Source organism: Lontra canadensis, unplaced genomic scaffold (genome assembly GCF_010015895.1).
Source record: "Lontra canadensis isolate GAN:19392208 unplaced genomic scaffold, GSC_riverotter_1.0 scaffold13, whole genome shotgun sequence".
In the NCBI taxonomy this organism is placed as follows: Eukaryota; Metazoa; Chordata; class Mammalia; order Carnivora; family Mustelidae; genus Lontra; species Lontra canadensis.
In genome coordinates this window covers 16,028,125-16,046,395 of record NW_022631007.1, presented here as the reverse complement: position 1 = coordinate 16,046,395, position 18,271 = coordinate 16,028,125, and the positions used below count along the sequence as shown (strand labels likewise).

The 18,271-nt window shown below is 49.3% G+C and overlaps 1 protein-coding gene across 6 annotated transcripts in view; it reads right to left on the bottom strand.

Moving 5' to 3' along the window:
* The window catches only part of UBE2F (ubiquitin conjugating enzyme E2 F (putative)), a 55,410-nt gene that overhangs the window by 5,877 nt on the left and 31,262 nt on the right, over window positions 1-18,271 (bottom strand). For all 6 annotated transcript variants that reach the window (XR_004382665.1, XM_032857616.1, XM_032857618.1 and 3 more), the window contains 4 exons: window positions 14,565-14,632; window positions 7,945-8,015; window positions 3,745-3,802; window positions 1,026-1,058 (listed from right to left, as the gene is read on the bottom strand). Coding sequence is in view for 5 of the 6 variants with exons in the window: in XM_032857616.1 (XP_032713507.1) it covers window positions 1,026-1,058; window positions 3,745-3,802; window positions 7,945-8,015; window positions 14,565-14,632 (230 nt within the window). In the remaining variant the exon portion in view is untranslated. The remainder of the gene's footprint in view (window positions 1-1,025; window positions 1,059-3,744; window positions 3,803-7,944; window positions 8,016-14,564; window positions 14,633-18,271) is intronic.

The window sequence follows — 18,271 nt, the reverse complement described above, 5'->3', positions numbered from 1 at the left end:
CCTCCTGCAGCCTTCATGGCTCTAGAAGTAAAACTGTGCACATCCATGAAAAAGCCAAACCAGGACCACAACAGAATGATAGCACTACCTTCCCCGGGGGTGAAGGGAGGGCAGAAGACAGAAGTGCTGGGCTTGCTGCTTCTGCTACAGGGATCACCTGGGACAACAGATGAGAAGGCAGAGGGAGGCAGGGCCCTGGGGGGTCTAATTTTGAGGCTCTGCTGCTTTTTACTTTGCTGCTGGTAAGAGAAGAGCTCAGTGACCTAGGACAGCAGCTTGGCCCCAGATGCCGGTGTCGTGTCAGCACACCTGCCATGGGCCAGGAAGCTGCCCCTCCAATGACCCACCCGTTCTGAGGGCTGGACGGGGTGGGCTCGTTTTCATGGAGGGTCAAGTTTTATCAAAAGCAGCACAGCTTCTCGCCCCACCCCACAGACAGATCCCTGAGGCTCCTTTCTTCTAAAGCTCTTTTATGATCAAAGAGCAGTAACTCAAAAGAATACTATTATATTAAAAAAAAAATCCAAAGAGCAGCTTTTAGCTTCTCCCTGACGCCCTCCTGCCCTCCAGCCCCTGCCTGTGACGGGCTGTTTTCTGCAGACAGCAAACTTCAGCAGCTCATCACTGAGGAGAGAATGGTTCTAAGGTTCCGGGTTTGTGAAAAGCCTAGAGGTCAGGTGACCACACTCCTTCACCCAAACCAGGACACCTGGGAGGGCAGAGGGATGATGGCGAGGGCAGACATGGAGCAGGGTGGGCCCAGCTCCCACAGAGGAAGAGCCGCCTCCGTGAAGGAGGCCGTGGTCCCGGCCCTTCCCTCCCTGACAACCTCCCCAGGTGCCACCCCAAAGCCCCCTTGGTTCCCATCTCACTGTTCCTCTGTCTCCTATAAATCCTACAGAAAGAAGGAGTTCAGTGTCTACAGGGTGCTGTTTTTAATCTCTCCAGGTTATCCTTAGTGTGATGTTTAAAAGCAGTAGTCAGAGGACTCAAGAAAAACTTGGGATTCTGGTCAATATACTTACAGTAAACAAAGAGTTTAATCCCCAAACAACATCCTGGAATGAGAAAGAAAGAAGAAAACAAGTTTCAGGCTCCTGTGCACTTAGTGTTTCAAACCCTTGACCGAGAAATATAGACTGTGGTAGGTCAGAATTTATCTTTAGTGTGCTGTTTTTCCTAAAGACAGAAATTTAAAACAACTTCTCTCCAATATGACAACAGACTTGGGAAATCTGGAGGGGGCAGTCACAGGAAGTATATTACTGAATCAAAGTACCCTCGAGACCCAGCCCAGGGAGCCCACAGGCTGCGTCTGCTCAGGAGAACCCCCCTTCCATCACCTCCTCACCTTCCAGTACAGTGTGGGACTTCTGAAGAGTCATCTTTACAACAAAATCTGTTGTTTTTGTGCCCTCTTGGGGACTAGAGATAAGCTCATTACCCACAGTCCCACAGGCCTCTAACCATTTTATTGTAATTACTTAAAAAAAAAAAAAAGTGATAAACACTTCCTAACATTCAAAGGTCAGAAATTCTCATTAAAATAAGGTGGAAAACCAATGTGTTCTCTCTGGACTGACTTATCATCTGTGATTCAACTGCAAATTCCCTCTCAGCCTTCCCTGTCACCAGCTTGAGTCTTGTCTTCTAAATCAGGCCAATTCTCAGCCCCAGCTGATACTCTGCTAGTTGGCAATTTTAATTGCCGCCTCTGCTTTGGCTCAGCCATCCACCCGTGTCCTTTTGGGGTGAGCTGAACCTGGGGCTGGAGCGGGGAGTGAGCACACATTCTCTGTCTGGTGGAGAGGATGGACAGACAGGCGTGTCAGCAGAACTTCCACAGACATGTTCCCATAGAGGACCCAGCAGGGAGGAGACACTTCCCAGAGGAAGTGGGGCCTGCCGGGTAGAAAAATGGCAGGAGGGAACACCTTCCAGGTGGAGGGACCCCTGTGCCAAAGCTAAGTCCTGAGTAGGCAGGACATGTCCGGGGTACGGCGAGAAGACAGACCAGGCCCTGTGGCAGTAGAGACCACACCTGGGGAGGACCCAGAGTCAGGCCTGTAGGAAGTGTGCAGTGTCCTCTGAGAGCAGCCCCCAAACTCCTTCCCTGTGTTCTTCCCCCAAAGCGCCTACTTGGTGATACACAGTAACACTGCCTACACACCAGAGTTGGCAGCTGTCGCCCACGAGGTGTGGTCATGGACAGAAAGAGACCTGGCCCAGGACTGGGGCAGTCACTGGTGGGCCGCTGTGAACAATGCATACCTCTCCGGGCCTCAGTGTCCTCCTCTAAAAGCAGTGGAGCTGCCTGGGAGCAGGGGTGGGAATGAAGATGGTCTCTAAGTGGTGAACCAGGAAGCTGGCATATACGGAATGAGGTCAGTGTATCCGCAGCAGCTCTGTTCAAAGGCAGGGCCTACAGAGTTAAAGTATGAAGGACGCTGGGGAGAGAAAGCCCAGCACCTGTGTGCAGAGCAGGGCCCAGGCCTGTCTAGTTCCAATCAGGCTTCCCTGGGGGCCCAAAGGACAGTAACCGATGCAGCATCTGAAGTGCCAGCCACGCTTATGTTATGTGTTTGGCGCAGAGTTCGCCTTACAAATAGTTTTAGCTGGGACGACTTTCGTAATCCATACGTCACTGGGCCTAAGTTAACACACGTGCAACAATGCTGCTCTTGAAAGAGAGAGATGGGGAGTGGGGAGACAGAGAGGAAGATGGCATCGTGCGACGTGTCAGGCAGTCTGTGAGTGCCACAAACATGCTACTCTGACACCCATAACCCTTTCAGGTTGACCTGGCACAACTGTCAGCCGCAGAGGAGGAGGACACAGTCACCAGGAACACAGGCCGGGTGCGGATGACGACACCTTCGTGCTGAGCCCCGGGCTAAAGAGACGCACAGGCTGGGAACCCAGTTGGCCCTCTGAGCCCAGGAGCAGGAGGGCACTCTTTTGGGCAGCATGGATCTGGCACGAGAAGGGCCAAGGTTATGATGACTGCATGGATGGCTTCATTAGCCAGCAGAAACCATGGCCGGAGTCAGGCACTGTTCACTACAAAGTGAACACCAGCCAGAAGCCCTGGCTGCCTCTGACGAGAAGCTCAGGCAACAGGAGAAAACTGTAGGTTTCCTACAGATACCACGGCAGAGAAGCCCTAAGCTGAAGCCATAGCCGGTGGCCTCATGGAGCACCCACAGAGTGCATCCCCAGAACCAACCAGAGCCTACACCACAGAAGCAGCTGGGGCCACTTGTTCAGGCCCAGCAGCGGCCCTCTCCAACGCCCTCCCCTGGATGGGGTCCTCCCTCAGGGCACTCCTGGCTTCTGGGTTGCCATCCATCTGTCCAGGCTAGCTCAGGGGAACTCAGAGCAGATGGAGGGCACACCTGCCCTTTCCCTCCTCCCCCTCGCCCCACCCTGGCAGCTCTGGTCTCCTCTGAGAGTGAGGCACCACACAAGACTGGGGGACAGAGGAAGGGAAGAATAGAAATCACATGATCTGAAACACACAGAGTAAAGGGCAGAGGGGAGAGATGGTAACTTGAACCCCCCAATGCCCCGAGACGAACTGGGGGCAGAGAACTGACTGAGGCAAGGGCTTGGCCAAGCAGCCCCAGGTGGGCAGGTGGCAGCAGGGTGTGCCCGGCCATCTGGGTGGACGGGACGGCGAGGAGACTGGTTCCTGGAGGGAGAGGCCTCCAGGCCAGGGCTGTGCTCAAGCGCACTGCACTCTACCTTTAATGTCCTTGTGGGAGCCCAGCCAGTGCCGTCGATCGAATGTTCTCTCAGTAAACTGAAACAGACAGAAAGGCACAGCAGTCAGCAGGTCAGTCAGCCTCCAGTCGCACGAGCTGCAGGTGTGCCAAGCTGCTGCTGCCAAGCCCGTGGGCCCGCGTCTCCTCTTCAGGACATCTGCTTTCCCCGGGCCCCACCTCTCTTCCAGTGCCCATCTCCCTGTACAAGGCCACCTCTACCCCCAAGTCTAATCTCTTGTGCCACGTTTATTGCTCATACACCCAGGTCTTTAATCCTGCATGCACATGAAGTTTTAAGCAGGAAGTAAGGATGCTTAAAATAATGTACAAAGAGCACTTGTCAACTTGATATTCAGAAAATGACAACTGATGCTTAGAGCTTCTTACGTGTTTCAGCACGATCCTAACCTCACCTAACGCCTCAACGACCCATGAGGGTGGTGCTGCCATCTCTCTAATGGAGGAAAGCAAACAGGGCACAAAGCAGCAAGGGCACAGGCCTGGGGGACAGTCCTTCAAACTCAGGTAGCTTCCCTGGAGCTGCAGGTGAACAAGAATGACAGCTCCTAGCACATGTTCTAATACTCTGTTTTTGTTTTTTTAAAAAAGTTCAAAAGGGAAAAATGAAGGATAAAGGTAGATTAGCAAAAAATTCTGGTTGTTCTTCCCCAGTGGGTGGGAGGACCGTGTTCAGGGAAGGTGCACATGCGTTTTGGAGGTATTGTGAGGTCCTGTTTCCTAAGCTGGACCCAAGGGTCATTTCCATCACTGTTCCATCAGCTGTACGTGCACATTACATACTCTCACAGAAATGACTATTCCACATTTTGAAAAACTACAATTTACTGCCCAGTTCCCTTCTGGGGAAAAATTAGTTTGGCACTGTCGAGCTGTATCTTGCTGCTGCTTTAATGTGTATGGAACCGTTCCTAAGCTCACACGGCAGTATCAGGCCCTCTGTGCCTTAGAGACGTTCTGGACCAGAGCATGTTCAAGTTCACATAAGTCAGTTAAAATCAGGAGAAAATATAACTGTGCTATAATCTTGATTGCCAGTGAAGCTCAGTTAGAATAAATAAAATCTTAAGTTGACCACTATCACTTACTTACAGACATCCCCCCCGCTGCCAAGGGGCAGGCCTTATTGCCACGAAAGCTCTGCAGCTTCTGAGTAACTGTTCAGGAGCCACGTGTCAGGTCTAGGGGTCCATATGACCCAGCGAGAGGTCTCCTCACTGAGGCAGGGACAGGAGTCAGTTCTGATTGTCTTTGTCCTTTTGACATACCTTGTCACAATCCTTAGCCATCTACTGGCTCACTCGTTCAATGCCTGTCTCCCCAGCAGCTGGCAAGCCCCACAAAGCAAAGAATACCAACTGCCCCCACTGCGTCTGGGCGCGACCACCATTAGCTGATGGTGGGGTGGGTGGGGTGGGTGGGACAGCTTCACTGGCTGAGCAGGCAGTATCCTCCGACCTCTGTCAACAGCATAGCCAGAGCAGGAGGGCTCTGAACCTGGAAGCCAGCTGTGCCCACCCAGGGCGATAGCAGGTAAGGGGCAGATAAGATGCCCATAATCAGGCAGGCTGTGCTCAAGTCTACAGGCCACAGGTCTGGGCAGAGTGACACTGTGGAGGGAACACACCATCACTGTGCAAGTTCCAGCCCAGCCTCAGCAGGCAGGAATCCTGCGGGAGCTCAGGTAACAGGCCCTCAGAGAGGGCACCAGGCAGGGGATCAGACAGTGCCTCAGGGGCTACACTGGAAGCACGGAGCCCAGGAGAAAAAGTCTCAAGTGCAACCACCAGGGTCCTGGCTCAGGGCCCTCGAATCCCATAGACACATCTGTCCCGAAGCCCAAAGCAGGCAAGGGCCCCTGGTGTCAGGGCAAGCCTCACAAAGAGAGCTAAGTGGCCGGTGTACTAGACAAGGCTCCACAGAGCGCTAGGCACTGGTCAGAGCCGCTGAGTGAGGAATCCAGGTAGATGCCACTGGGCGTCACTGTGGACCAGGAGGGGCTGGCCCAGGCTCGTCTTTCTCTTTGTTCAGGAGATGCCACGAGTCAGTGTTACATTAAGCCCCTGCTGGACACTGTCTAGTTTTTTCATAAACAATGACAAGGTCTTTGCATTTTAATCTGACACATTCTTTCCCACCAATAAACCCCTACAAGTGTAGCTGACAAATCCAAGGGTAAATACAAGTTAAATGTAGACCTTAAAGCTGAAGGACCAACAGAGGTATATCTGCCGTGATGAGAGAGAGCCCGTTCTTCCCCTTTCTCTTCTCTCTCTCACAGCTCCCCACTCCCCCGGTCCGGGTATTTGCTTTTGCACCAGGGCAATGTGAGGAGTGGTGAGCGGCATCTTGTTTCCACAAGCCTCTCTCTGGCTACTGCGGAGACTGAACACCCCTCAGGTGCTTACCACCCACCCAAAACTCTCCTGTGAGTCGCTACTTGTAGCGGGTGCTTGCTTTTCCCAGTGGCTATGTCTTTTTTATCCTAATTGGCAAAGACCTTTACACATGAAGGATGTAACCCAGCTGGTCTTTTGTGTTTTGTGTTTTTAATTTTAATGTGGCTAAATCTATCAATGATCTTCCTTTAAGGTTTCTGGCCTTTGCTGCTGGCAACTGCCCGCTGAGTTCTCCTCATACTTCCCTAACAACCTGATTTCTCAGAGAGAACAAAAGTGACAAGAGAAATTCCTGCTCTGGTATTAACTCTGGTGGAGGGCAGGGTGTGACAGGGAGGTGGTGTGCAGTGGGCTCTCGGGAGAGCAAGCACCAGCGATGGCCTCACGGGAGGAGGCTGGAGAGGATGCCATCTATGGCCTGAAGCTGGAGGAGTCAGATTTTGTAAGTGTGATACTTCAGGGACAGAAGGGGAAAAGGTGGCCTGTTGAAAGTGCATTTGTAACTGTCTATGGAAAAAGAGGCAGACAGGAGAACAGGGGCACTGCACACAAGCTGCATGGGGAGCCGAGTGCTAACTGCTTTTAAGAAGGACAAGGGGGGGCGCCTGGGTGGTACAGTCTGTTTAGCATCTGACTCTTGATTTTGGATCCGGTCATGATCTCCGTCCTGGGATCAAGCCCCATGTGGGGCCTGACGCTCGGCAGGTAGGTTGCTTGTTGCTCTCCCTCTGCTCCTCTCCCAGCTTGCGTGTTCTCTCTCAAATAAATACATAACCCTTAAAAAAAGAAAAAAGAGGAGGGGGAGGAGAAAGAGGAGGAAAAAGAGGGGTCCAGCTTTGCCGGTACTACGGGCAGTGTGTAGACCCCCATCACAGGCAGGGCTGGTGTTCCTGGGGTGGGGATGGACATGACAGGGCACCGACTTTGTCACAGGAGGAAAGTAGAACAAGGCGCTAATGCTAATGTCGACTCTGCGTGGGGCTGAAAGTTATATAACCTGCCCAAGTTCCCCGCTGTTGGCGCTGCTGCTGCTGGCAGAGGCACCGGGTTCCAGCCCAGGCCGTCTGGCACCACAGCCTCACAGCCCCACTGCCGTCTTACTAGATAAAGTGACGAGACACAGGAAGATAAAGCCCAAGGGCTAAGCTTACTTAAGAATGACAAACCACACACCTTCCCCAGTTCCCTACATTAGTGACCAGCAGCCTCGAGAAGCAGGAGTCGCAGATCCCTGATCATCTGCCACTGCAGTGGGGGTGGGGGGAACACAGAGGCCACAACCGACATGAAGCTCTGGGAGAGCTTTCCTGCTTTACGCACTTCAAGACAATTTCGGTAAAGAGAGGCCATCTTAAATACAAACACCCAGGTCTTAAACTTGCCATCTATATCCCCTATCCCCGGATTTTATAAATCCTACTTTTCCTTCTTAGCTAAAATCAGCCATGTGGAGAGATTGCAGTCTCTCATTACAACAGGAGGGGAAAAGGATAAGGAGCCCTAGAGGGAGCACCAGCAGGGGTCTTGGCCATTGGAGGGCCCAGGAGGATGTGGGTCTGGAGGTGGCGGCAGGCTGGGGGGTGGGGTGGGAATGGGAGATCGTCCAGTCACTGGAGTGCAGCCCAAAGGCCTGAGGACGGTTTGGGGAACCCTAATCGGGGCCCAGCCTCAAAATTTCCTCTCAGTGAGACTATGTGTTAGAAAGCCCAATGTTCACACACAGTGCTCACAAACACAGAAGATGGGAAAGAAGAAAAACCCACCTTAGACATATTTCGCCTGTCTCTGTGATGTTGGGGTGCCAGATCCTGGTCAGGCATTTCACTTTGGGAGGCTGCAACAGAGAGAGAAAGAGATAACAGGCTCTCCAAATCGTGCCTGCTGCCACAGACCCATCTAGCCCCCCATTCCACGGCTTACTTGGCACTCAGCTAGACTGGTCCCAACCAGCACTCAATTCTGGCCTCCTGCCCCCCAGTGCATTAGTGTCCTCACACTGCAACCACATGTGCTACTCTGCCCATACCCCTAACATGACCCTTCTACAAATCCCAGGGCTGGAAGGTGTGTGGTGCTGGTGGCGGGACCTCGGCCTCCTCTGACCCTCTCGGCCAGGGCTGCAGAGGAGCCCACGGTGCACTCCAGGCCCCATTCCCACCGAGAGCCTGCAGATGCGATGTTGTGCGCTATGCTGCTGAGCTGTGGCTGAAGTTACTGCTCCTCATGGTGGTAGCTGGGTCCCTGCGCACGTGTTTCTGAAGATGCGGCTGCCATGTACATTGTCCTACCTCCAAGTCTAAGTCTGCTCTATGCTTATAGGAGGGAGAGAGAACGAAAGCAAGCACGTGGGAATGAGGCACACTGACATCGCTGATGACCAGGCATATTTGAATAAAGGTGTTCTTTTAAAGTGACTCTATGATACAAGCAATCCATACTCATGTAAGACAAAAAGACAATGAAAACAAAAGGCAAGATCTCTCTCTTTCCTTTTGTTATGTATGATAATGCCACCCAGAAATAATCTAATACCCGGTATACACCTGTGAGCCTCTTTTCTAGGCGCCGCACAGAGATGTGTGTGTACACGTTCATTTTTCTTTATAGAAGGGGGGACATGGGCTCTCTATCTTTTCACATTCCTTTCTGTCACCATTTCAGATGGCATTGGGCTTTCTCGCCCTCCATGGTACTAGTTCTAGCATTTCACAAGCCAGTTCCTATTACTGGACATTTAGGCTGCCTCCCACCTCTACCACGGACTGTGCTAAATCACTGTGCTCGTCTCTGTTCACGTCTGTAGGAAAGGTCTACCTGGAAGGAAGCCCAGGTAGAGGTACTGCTGGTAAGAGCACGAAGTGTTGTCTGGCCGAGTCTCACAGACACGTCATCTTGTAGACATTTATGTGTCAGCCCTTTGTCACGGGGGGCCATGCTTTCCATGTTTATCATTTGGTATTAATTTGCATTTGGGATGCTACTCTTTTGTAAAGTCTTTGTAATCAGATTTTTGCCTTTGTTACTGACCACCCAAATACTCTTGGTACTTCTCCTAGTACTTGAATTGTTCCATCATCTTATCTGTACAAAACAGACATACTTTTCCGGCACTCCTGTAAGTTTTCCTACTGACTTTAAAACAGCATGACATCAAGAAGCTCCCCCAGATAATTAATCCAAATATGTAAATGTAGGTGTCCAAGGTTAGGATTTAGATTCAGAGTGAGTTTCAATCAATTTAATATGCTCTAACTTGGTTTCCTGCAAGTAAATGTGAGAGCATTTGACAGAAAGTATGCTAGTTGTCGTGCCACTTCCAGAAAGGCCTTCAGGCTGAGGGAAGGCCGGCATTGTGGGGCTGTATGAATCTAAGTGATAATACAGTTTCCATACTGGATAGACTGAATCACCAACTTGGCATTGGAGGGAACCTACAGGCTCTATCTCCCTCCCTTCTAGAGAGTCCATGACATATCTGTTACCCTGCCTAGTGTTGTTCACTAGATCTCCAAGTGTCTGGCTGTATTTGCCCCTCCCCTCCTTGTCCCTTCACATCGTCCATAGTTAAATGTTAGCACAGACACCTCCCCTGCCAGCGGTCCTCCTAACTGCGGTCCCCAGACAAGAGAACAAATCAAAACTGTGGACCCACATTCTGACACACACTTTCCCAACAGATCTTCTAGACCGGACCCCATCCCTAAAGCCAGACAAACAGGAAATACCCAGTTCCACCTCCTACTTGGCATTGCCACCTGCCCCATCACAGGCTGAGAGCTTAATATGTGACAGCCACTGCACTGTAGACCAACGGGGAAAAGGGATTGTTCAGGGCAAGACCGGCTAGCCATCTGCAAAAACATATCTAGACCCCCACTGAAGAGCTGTACTCTAGATCCAGTGAACACACCTGGTACAGAACCGTAAGAGCACTGAAGAGAATGCAGCTGAGTTACCCTGGGCTCTGGCATGGAAAAACTCGTGAAAAAAAAAAAAGCAGATTTTAATACAGTGGTGAAGCAAAACAAAACAATTCTCTCCCCACAAAAAACCCCCGAAGTTTTACAGAATAAAAACAATAAAAAACAAGGGAAAAACAGAAAAATCTTTACAGTACAACTAAGCAAACTAGGTTTAGTATGTGCCATGGTGAGCGCTGTGAATTGTGTAAGGCTGATGACTCACAGACCTGTACCCCTGAAGCAAATAACACATTATGTGTTAACAAAAAAATAAAACTCTAGCTGAGAAATCTTATAAGGAAACACCTGTGGCCACAGTTTCTTAATTTCCTACAAAGTATACATTACCTACAAGAGGAGAATGGAAGTTTAGTTCACTTTCAGTATCTCTGGTTCCCCCTTACCCTCTCTGGGGCTGGTCATGGCCATGTCTCTTGATTTGGTTATGTTATCAAATATGTGTATGGGGGGGCACCTGGGTGGCTCAGTAGGCTGAGCGTCAGACTCTTGGTTTCAGCTCAGGTCGTGACCTCGGGGTCCTGAGATCAAAGCCCCACATCAGGCTCCACACTCAGTATGGAGTCTGCTTATCCCTTCTCCCTCTGCTCCTCCCCCTGCTCTCTCTCATAAACAAATAAAATCTCAAAAAAAAAAAAAAGTGTGTGGGACAGAACATGTGTCCCTTCTAGAGGAAACTGGAGGCAAAGAATGAAAAGTCGTGTCCCCTTTTCCTGCTTCAGTGCATAGTCTCCGCGACAGACCACGATCCAACCATGATTGACATGCCACGGGGGCACCGTAGGACGTGGGTGGGGGCTGTGACACCACACTGAGCCCTGCTCCTTCTCTGGGCTTCCTGATCGCCCAGGGATCCCCAGTGCTATGTCACCACCCTGGCTCATCACCATCTGTGCTGCCTCCCAGGAGACCAGGCTTCTTAAAAAGCTAGTGTCTGACAAAGAACCTTGCACATTTTAAAAGCTTATTTCATGTCACTAAATACTTTCAGCCAATACAGAGAGATCACAAGGAGGGCTTGAGACTGTGAGATAAAGTTCAGGGACAAAAGGACAAAGAACCAAAGGAAACTATGAACTTTAGCTGCTGGGGTGTGGGGGATTTTAGGGGGTAGGGAAACCAAATAGAATTTTCTTTCTTTTAAAAGTTTACTCTGAAATAATGACCTGTTTTACTGACTAGAAGTTTTTCAGAATGACAATCTTAATAAGTGACTTCAACTGAAGAAGCTGTAAGTGTCACAGGTTTTTAAAAAGTCCTTACCAAGCACAAACATCATATAAAGTCATGGAATAAAGGCAAATGAGCCAAGCCTGCTCCACGGAAGTCTCCTAGGCTGCCTACAAGCTGGCTGTGTCCTCATCCAAATAAAACACAGGTACCTGACATTTACTCTCACATACTCTGCCCCAAATGCCTGTAACCCGTGTATCCTCAGACGCTGCTTTCGTCTTCCACACAGTATGTCTGTAGGGGCAGAGAGCGCCAACCGCTGGATAAATGTGAACCGTGTGCTCTCACAGAGCCCTGGAGATACAGCGTAAGCCACTCCCACTCTAGTGGACAGAGACACTACGGAGTGATATAAGCAAAGATTAACTACAAAACAAGTAATCCCAAATACCTGTCTCAGTTGGGCACTAAATCACAGGGTCTCCTGGGGATGGTGTCATCCCCACTCCCTGTCCTGAGCTAGTAGTGACAGTCGCCAGCCTGTTGGTAAGGCTGTAGCCCGAGCCTGGACGTGGAGGCAGAGAGGACATGCAGGGGCAGAGGAAGTGTAGAGCAGAAGAGGCCCTGCTGGCAGCAGGGCAGGGTCTGGGTCCACCCTGAGGGGCTGGCCTCTCAGGGCCCTTGGCTAGAGAACATGGGTTTCATTCCTGATGAAATCAAACCAGTCCATCATTCAGAAATTTCTCAAAGGAGAAAGAAACTAAATATAATGTAAAACCATCATAAGTCACCAATTAATGTAAGAGACATGTCCTTGAGGCTCAGTGGTTTTCTATCCTGTGTATTCCATATCCTATATCTCTGTTTCTTGAAGAGGCCACATAGGGACAGGACAAGATGACAAACATTTTCTCACACCGAGTGGCCACTGGGTTTGTGGGAAGGGCACACATCCTGTGGCTGGGCAGGTTGGACAAGAATCTGCTTTAGCAATGGAGCCTTTTATTCTGGCAAAGCTAACGAGGTATATCCTTAACTTTACCTCTCTGGGCCCCACAGGGGAAGTGAATGGGGGCACCTGGTACATAAAAGCTCAACAAAAATCGGTTCCCTTGTGTCTTCTCATGCTCTGCTCTCTTCTGATACTGGGACTGAGAAGCTCAGCCACTAAATGAAACCTGATGTTCCTGAAACAGTGATCCTTAGACTGGCAGGCCTTGTCTGAAAAGTCCGCCAGCTCATGCTAAGCCCCTCCTCACGCCATCCTCCTCCTCAAACACTCACTGCCTCTCTGAAGAAAAGACTGTGTCACATACCACCCTTTAGCATTCCCCCGACAAGGAGTCCTTAGAAATGACAAATGTCCAGACAACTAAAAGGTCCAGATTTAGGTGCCATATGCCTGGCTATTTCCAGAAAACATCACTAGCCTCTGGAATTCTAAACATCTGTACTTCAACCAAACTTCTCCAACTGCATCTCACCTGGGGGGAGTCCAGTGTCCTGTCAAGCCAGACTCCTCAGTGTGTGATGAGGAAAACAGAGGAAGTCAGCAGGGAGATGGATGGACAAAGACCTGAGATGCACATTTTCCTGTCTTTGATTAAAAATTATTTTTTTTCTTCTTACACTGCCAACTCTTTCCCATCCTCATAAACTACATTCAGAAAGAACTTTTAATGTAGTAGCCTAGTAAAGACCAATTCCTTAGATAAAGGTTTGGCTTCAAATAAAAAAGTGTGCCAGCCACTGAACTGTACCTCGGTGGTAGGGCCAGGGCCTGGGGCAGGAGGCCTAAATCCCACATGTCAGGTAGTAGGACAATCACTGCTGGCAAACTAACAGGGCACATGGGGTCCCCCGTACCCACAGGCTCAAATTAACAAGAGACATAATTTCACCATCAAATTTTTTTTTTTCCCTATTTGATACACCTGGAGAGGTCTAGGAAACATTAGGGGGATGTTTACATATACATATATCTACACACACACACACACACACACACACACACACAGAACTGTGGAGCTGTTCAGAACTGTCACTGGTTTCTCACTGCCAAAGTGAAAATGCCCCCAAAATCCTCAAAACTGAGATTCTCGTTTGTCCTCACTTCTCCCCAAACCCGATTCTTCCTTCAAGTTGACCTGGTCAATCCACCACACACAGCTGCTTGTTCTCACTTCTGTACCTAACACGGTTCCAGAGATTTTGACATCACACAGACCACCCACCCTTGGGTTAAAGGTCAACCCAAGTCAGGACAACTCCAGTCCTATTTTTCCTGAAAAACTCAACTGGCCAGACAACTTTGCCAAAGCGATCCTCTCCTTTCCTTCTCAGAATTCCCATGCATGTGTTTCCTGGCTCTGCTCCAGCTCTGTTATCTGCTACTTATGGCTTTTATCATTTTATGGTCACTTTCTACACTTTTTCTCACCTTCCTAATTGTTAAGTTCCTTAAGAGCAAGGACAGAATGTGACAATACTTGGTATAATTATTACCTAGGTGGGGTCTTTGAGAGATTAACATATAGCTCTGGGGGCGCATGGGTGGCTCAGTGGGTTAAGCCTCTGCCTTTGGTTCAGGTCATGATCCCAGGGTTCTGGGATCAAGTTCCACATCGGGCTCTCTGCTCAGCAGGGAAGCTGCTTCCCTTCCTCCCTCTCTGCCTGCTTCTCTGCCTACTTGTGATCTCTGTCCTATCAAATAAATAATAAAATCTTTAAAAAAAATATAGCTCTGGGCATAAACTACTTATGGTTTAAAACTATGAGTCATTTCTCTTTTCTAAAATTCTAAAATACATGTTTCCTACACCCTGGGAATTTTGGTATTATACCATAAACAAAACTCCAGTTTTAAATAAAATGCTTTCTTTTTCCATGCCAGAATTTAACAAGTAAGACTGGTGCGAACCACACAGGCGGCTCACAGCGAAGGTGCCAGTCTCAGGACAGTCTCGGCTGCGCTGTGGCCCCGGTGTGCCCCGCCTGACACAGCACTCACAAGTGCTAATCGAAAAACAAATCTCTCTCCTAGGGCTCTGAATGCTGCTGCTGAGCAACATTAGTCACAGAAATATCAGCTGTTTTGTACTCAGCTCTGGGACCGGGGGTGGGGGGGTGAGGGGCCGGGGACCCAATGCTGGGGGTGGGGTGGGGCGGGGCCCCTGAGGACCACCAGACCACACCAAGGGGTTAGGACAGCTCAGACGCAGGCTACTCACCACCATGTTGTATGCATCAGGAACTTCAGTTTCAAACTGAAATTTTCCACCCTGGTAGTAACCCTCATCTATCAAAAACACAAAACAAAACAAAAAATCCTTTAAATTAAAAAAAAGGAAACAAAAAGCAAACACCATGTTAGGATATGGCAAATACAGAGAATTAAGAGTTAAACAACAGGACTGCAGGGCTCCTTGTTACTTCACCAAATCCTGCCCCTGCTCTAAAGATGAGCCCCAATCAGCGCCCTGCCGATCTCTGTCGCCCACTAGCTGTGCCCCCTCAGAGGAGACACAGGCACCCCCCCTCCCCCGGGGACTGGTTCCTCTTCCTCAGTCTCCCAGGACCCATCCAAGGAACCCTGTTCTCACCTCGGTCCACCCAACTCTACATTCCAGCACCCATGGGCTCACGTCATGACAGGTAACCATCCTGTTTGAGCTGCAGGGTCGTCTGTTTGCTGCTGGTCGCCCTATGAGAATGTCAGTTCCAAGGGTACCCCAGGGCAGGGGGACAAGCAGCGAGGCATACGGACAGAATCCCTGCCTGAGAGAGAGTGCACAGGCGACACTTCCGGGCTGGCTGGCTGAGGGCTGGCTGCAGGTTTCTGAACAGAGCACACCCTCTGGAAGGGGGCTAATGGGCATGCAGGGGGAAGTCTGAAATCAGGGCAGCACTGGGTCAGACCCCAGGATACAGTCTCAACTCTCACAATGGTGTCAGCCACCTCCCAGTCTCCTGTAGGGTCCAGCCCGGGGTGAGCCGGGCCTGCGCGTGCATTGTAAATGCTGCTGGGGCGGCTGCTAGAAGAGGGCACTCCACCACGAAGGTGCTCGAGCCTGAAAAAACTGCCCCCTCCCTGCTGCCCCACTGGGGCAAATTACTCTGAGCTCCACAACTTGACAAAATTCATACCATCTTTAAAATGAAAGTTCAACTTCCCCCCAAATATTTATCACTGTGAACAAATCAGCAATAGTACATTTCATTGCTTCCCTCAGCTATTTATGTAAAACGAACATTTAATAGGAAGTTGTTAGTTTCCAATAAATCATCACTAAAACGTTTTTTGGGAATGCGTCAATATTTATGTTGTCCAGCAGGTAAAACTAACATTACCTGGACCCCAACATTTTCATTCTTTGCCAGTATGACAGAAGAGAAAGACTCTGTTTCATTTTACATTCATCTGAAGAAAAGTGGCGAGGCTGAAATTTATTTCATTTTGAGTCCTTTTTTCATAAGGATGGAATGACTGATGTTCCATAAGTAGCCTTGTATTACTGAGGTACCCATGTTTTAATTACAATATAAAAAAGCTCTGAAGAAGATTAACCTTTGCCTTTTATATTTGTTATAATGTTTCTTAGTCTGCTGCTTGTCTTTTGGTTTTGTGGTTCAACTAGTTTTCACTTTTGAGAAGCTATTCTTTCTGTGGTTTCTGTCTTTGGTATTACCCTTAAAAAGATCTTTCCCAACCAAGATCACAGAAACACTTGATCTCTGTTTTCTCTTAGTGATCCTGTGGTTTCACATGTTCCATCCGCTCATCCACTCATCTAGAACAAGGTGGTGTGTTTTTTCTCTTTGCCTGCCTAATCTATCACACAGCATTTTTGGTTCTGCCCTCCCCACTGATCTGATGCGTCTACTTCTAGTGTTTCCAAGTGTACCTGGATTCATGACTGACACTACCAAGTCTTTGGAAAAGACTGGGGAAAAATTTTACCTCCAGATACAAGAACTTTCCTAACAAGTGGCATCTCAGATATAAAATAATCAGAGGACACCCTTGCCCACCAGAGGTTCCGTGTTGCACAGCGGTCACTGCAGAGTGGCCTAGTGCTGGGCTATGTAAACGACACCAGAACCCCAGCTTCAGGTGCAGAGCTCCATCTGCTCTCCTCTCTTCTTGCTCCCCAAGGCTGTGCCCCAGCCACTCCATCCTGCCACACCACTGTGGTTTTTCTCTCGCTGGCTTTCCGTGCCACGATTATATAGTTTCAACTCTCTACCAGTTTCAAAGAAAGTATTATTTGGTCTGATGGGGTTTTGGTTTTACCATATTCCTCTGTCCTAGTCAAGCTCTCGATTAGTAATTATTAGAATTATATAATCTCCGAACCCACTGAAAATCGAGAGCAAACAGACAGTTCTAATTTTTGTTCTATTTCATGAACTATGCTTTCAGGAAAGATTGCCAACTCCGGAGCCAGTACTTGGTTTTTCCTCTTCTAAGGTATGTAGCTCTCCCAATCCACCCTGGTTATGAATTTGCCTAGAAACGCCATACTCCCACTTAGGCTGAGGAACAGACCAGACTGAGAGGAGACTCAAGAGCATCTCTTGTTTCCTGTGATTTTTCTTGACAAAAGGCCCCAGGGAAGAGTTCCTGCAGATCCACCTTCTGGGTCTGGCTCCCAAGCTGGCACTTTGCAGGGCAGAGGCTGAGAATGGCCTACGTGGCTCTGGAGCCAGCGGGCAGAGGGGTCATTGAAAGCATCCGCAACCCAGTGTGGACCACATCCAAGTCTGGGACCGGCCCACTACGGCCAGGACTATCCATGGCTGCTGCGGCTGAAAACGTCCTTCTTCTCAGATAACTGGACCTTCAGGTACAACAATGAAATGCAGGAGGAAAGTCCTGGCATCCAGCTCTCACTGGGCTGGCCTATCCCTGCCACCCAGGGTTACAACGACAGGAATCCTCTTTCCCTCCTCTTGTATCCTGGAGCCCAACCCACTCCCTCCTGCCTTCCAAAAATCATATACACTATCTCTGAGCCAGGCGAGGGGTATTCCTGGGAGAAGACTGTCCAAGGCGTAGGTGGGTAAAGTCTCAGGACAGTCCACTTCTAGGTGCTCAGCGTCCAAGTGCATTCTCTCCTAAAATGACGCTGCCTGATAGTCTCAAGAGGGCAGAAGTCCTGCAGGCCTCCCCTTCCCTTTTCCTTCTCACAGCTCCTCCCACTTAGAGCAGAAGGCTGATGTCTCAGCTCTTCTCTTACCAGGACATACTGCCCTCAAGGTCCAAACGTCCCAGAGGACAAAGGTCACAGGAAAGCCCTTTGAATGGAGGCACATGGCAGGGCTGTACTTATCCTACATCCAGTTCTGTTAAGGGCAAAATAGGGCGTTATAAATAAAATATCCCAGTTCATACTGGAATGCCTTAAATTCAGACACATCGTAGAGTTTGATGGCAGGGATGATTAGAATTTCACTTGGCACCTTCAATCCCTAGACTACTATCAAAGAACACATTATCCTCACGAGAAGCAAGCAAACAGGGAGCTAACAAGCCACAGGCACAGCATCTTCTTCCACCCCAGTGACTGGCTCCATGCCTCACCTAACTGCTAGGATTTAAGCTCAGAAAAGAGGTGGCTGATGGTACATCTTAGAAATAAGTAAGACTTCTGCGAGTGAGTCTGACCGATGACTAGGCTGACGATTAGAACTGGTTCTGCCTATTTATGCACTGGAGATAATTCTGATAAACTGAATGAGCTAATCTGCAGTTTCAAGCTTTTGAGAAAATATAAAGCATACATTTTTATATTGATAAAGGTATAACAAAATCAATATCACAAAATTCTCAACTCTTGCTGAGAATTTCAGGTAAAATAACATGTTTCTAAGTGAAGACAGGTCTAATGGTCAGTTGACAGGTCTTGGGAAAGTGGTTTTGGTAAATGCCTCAGAA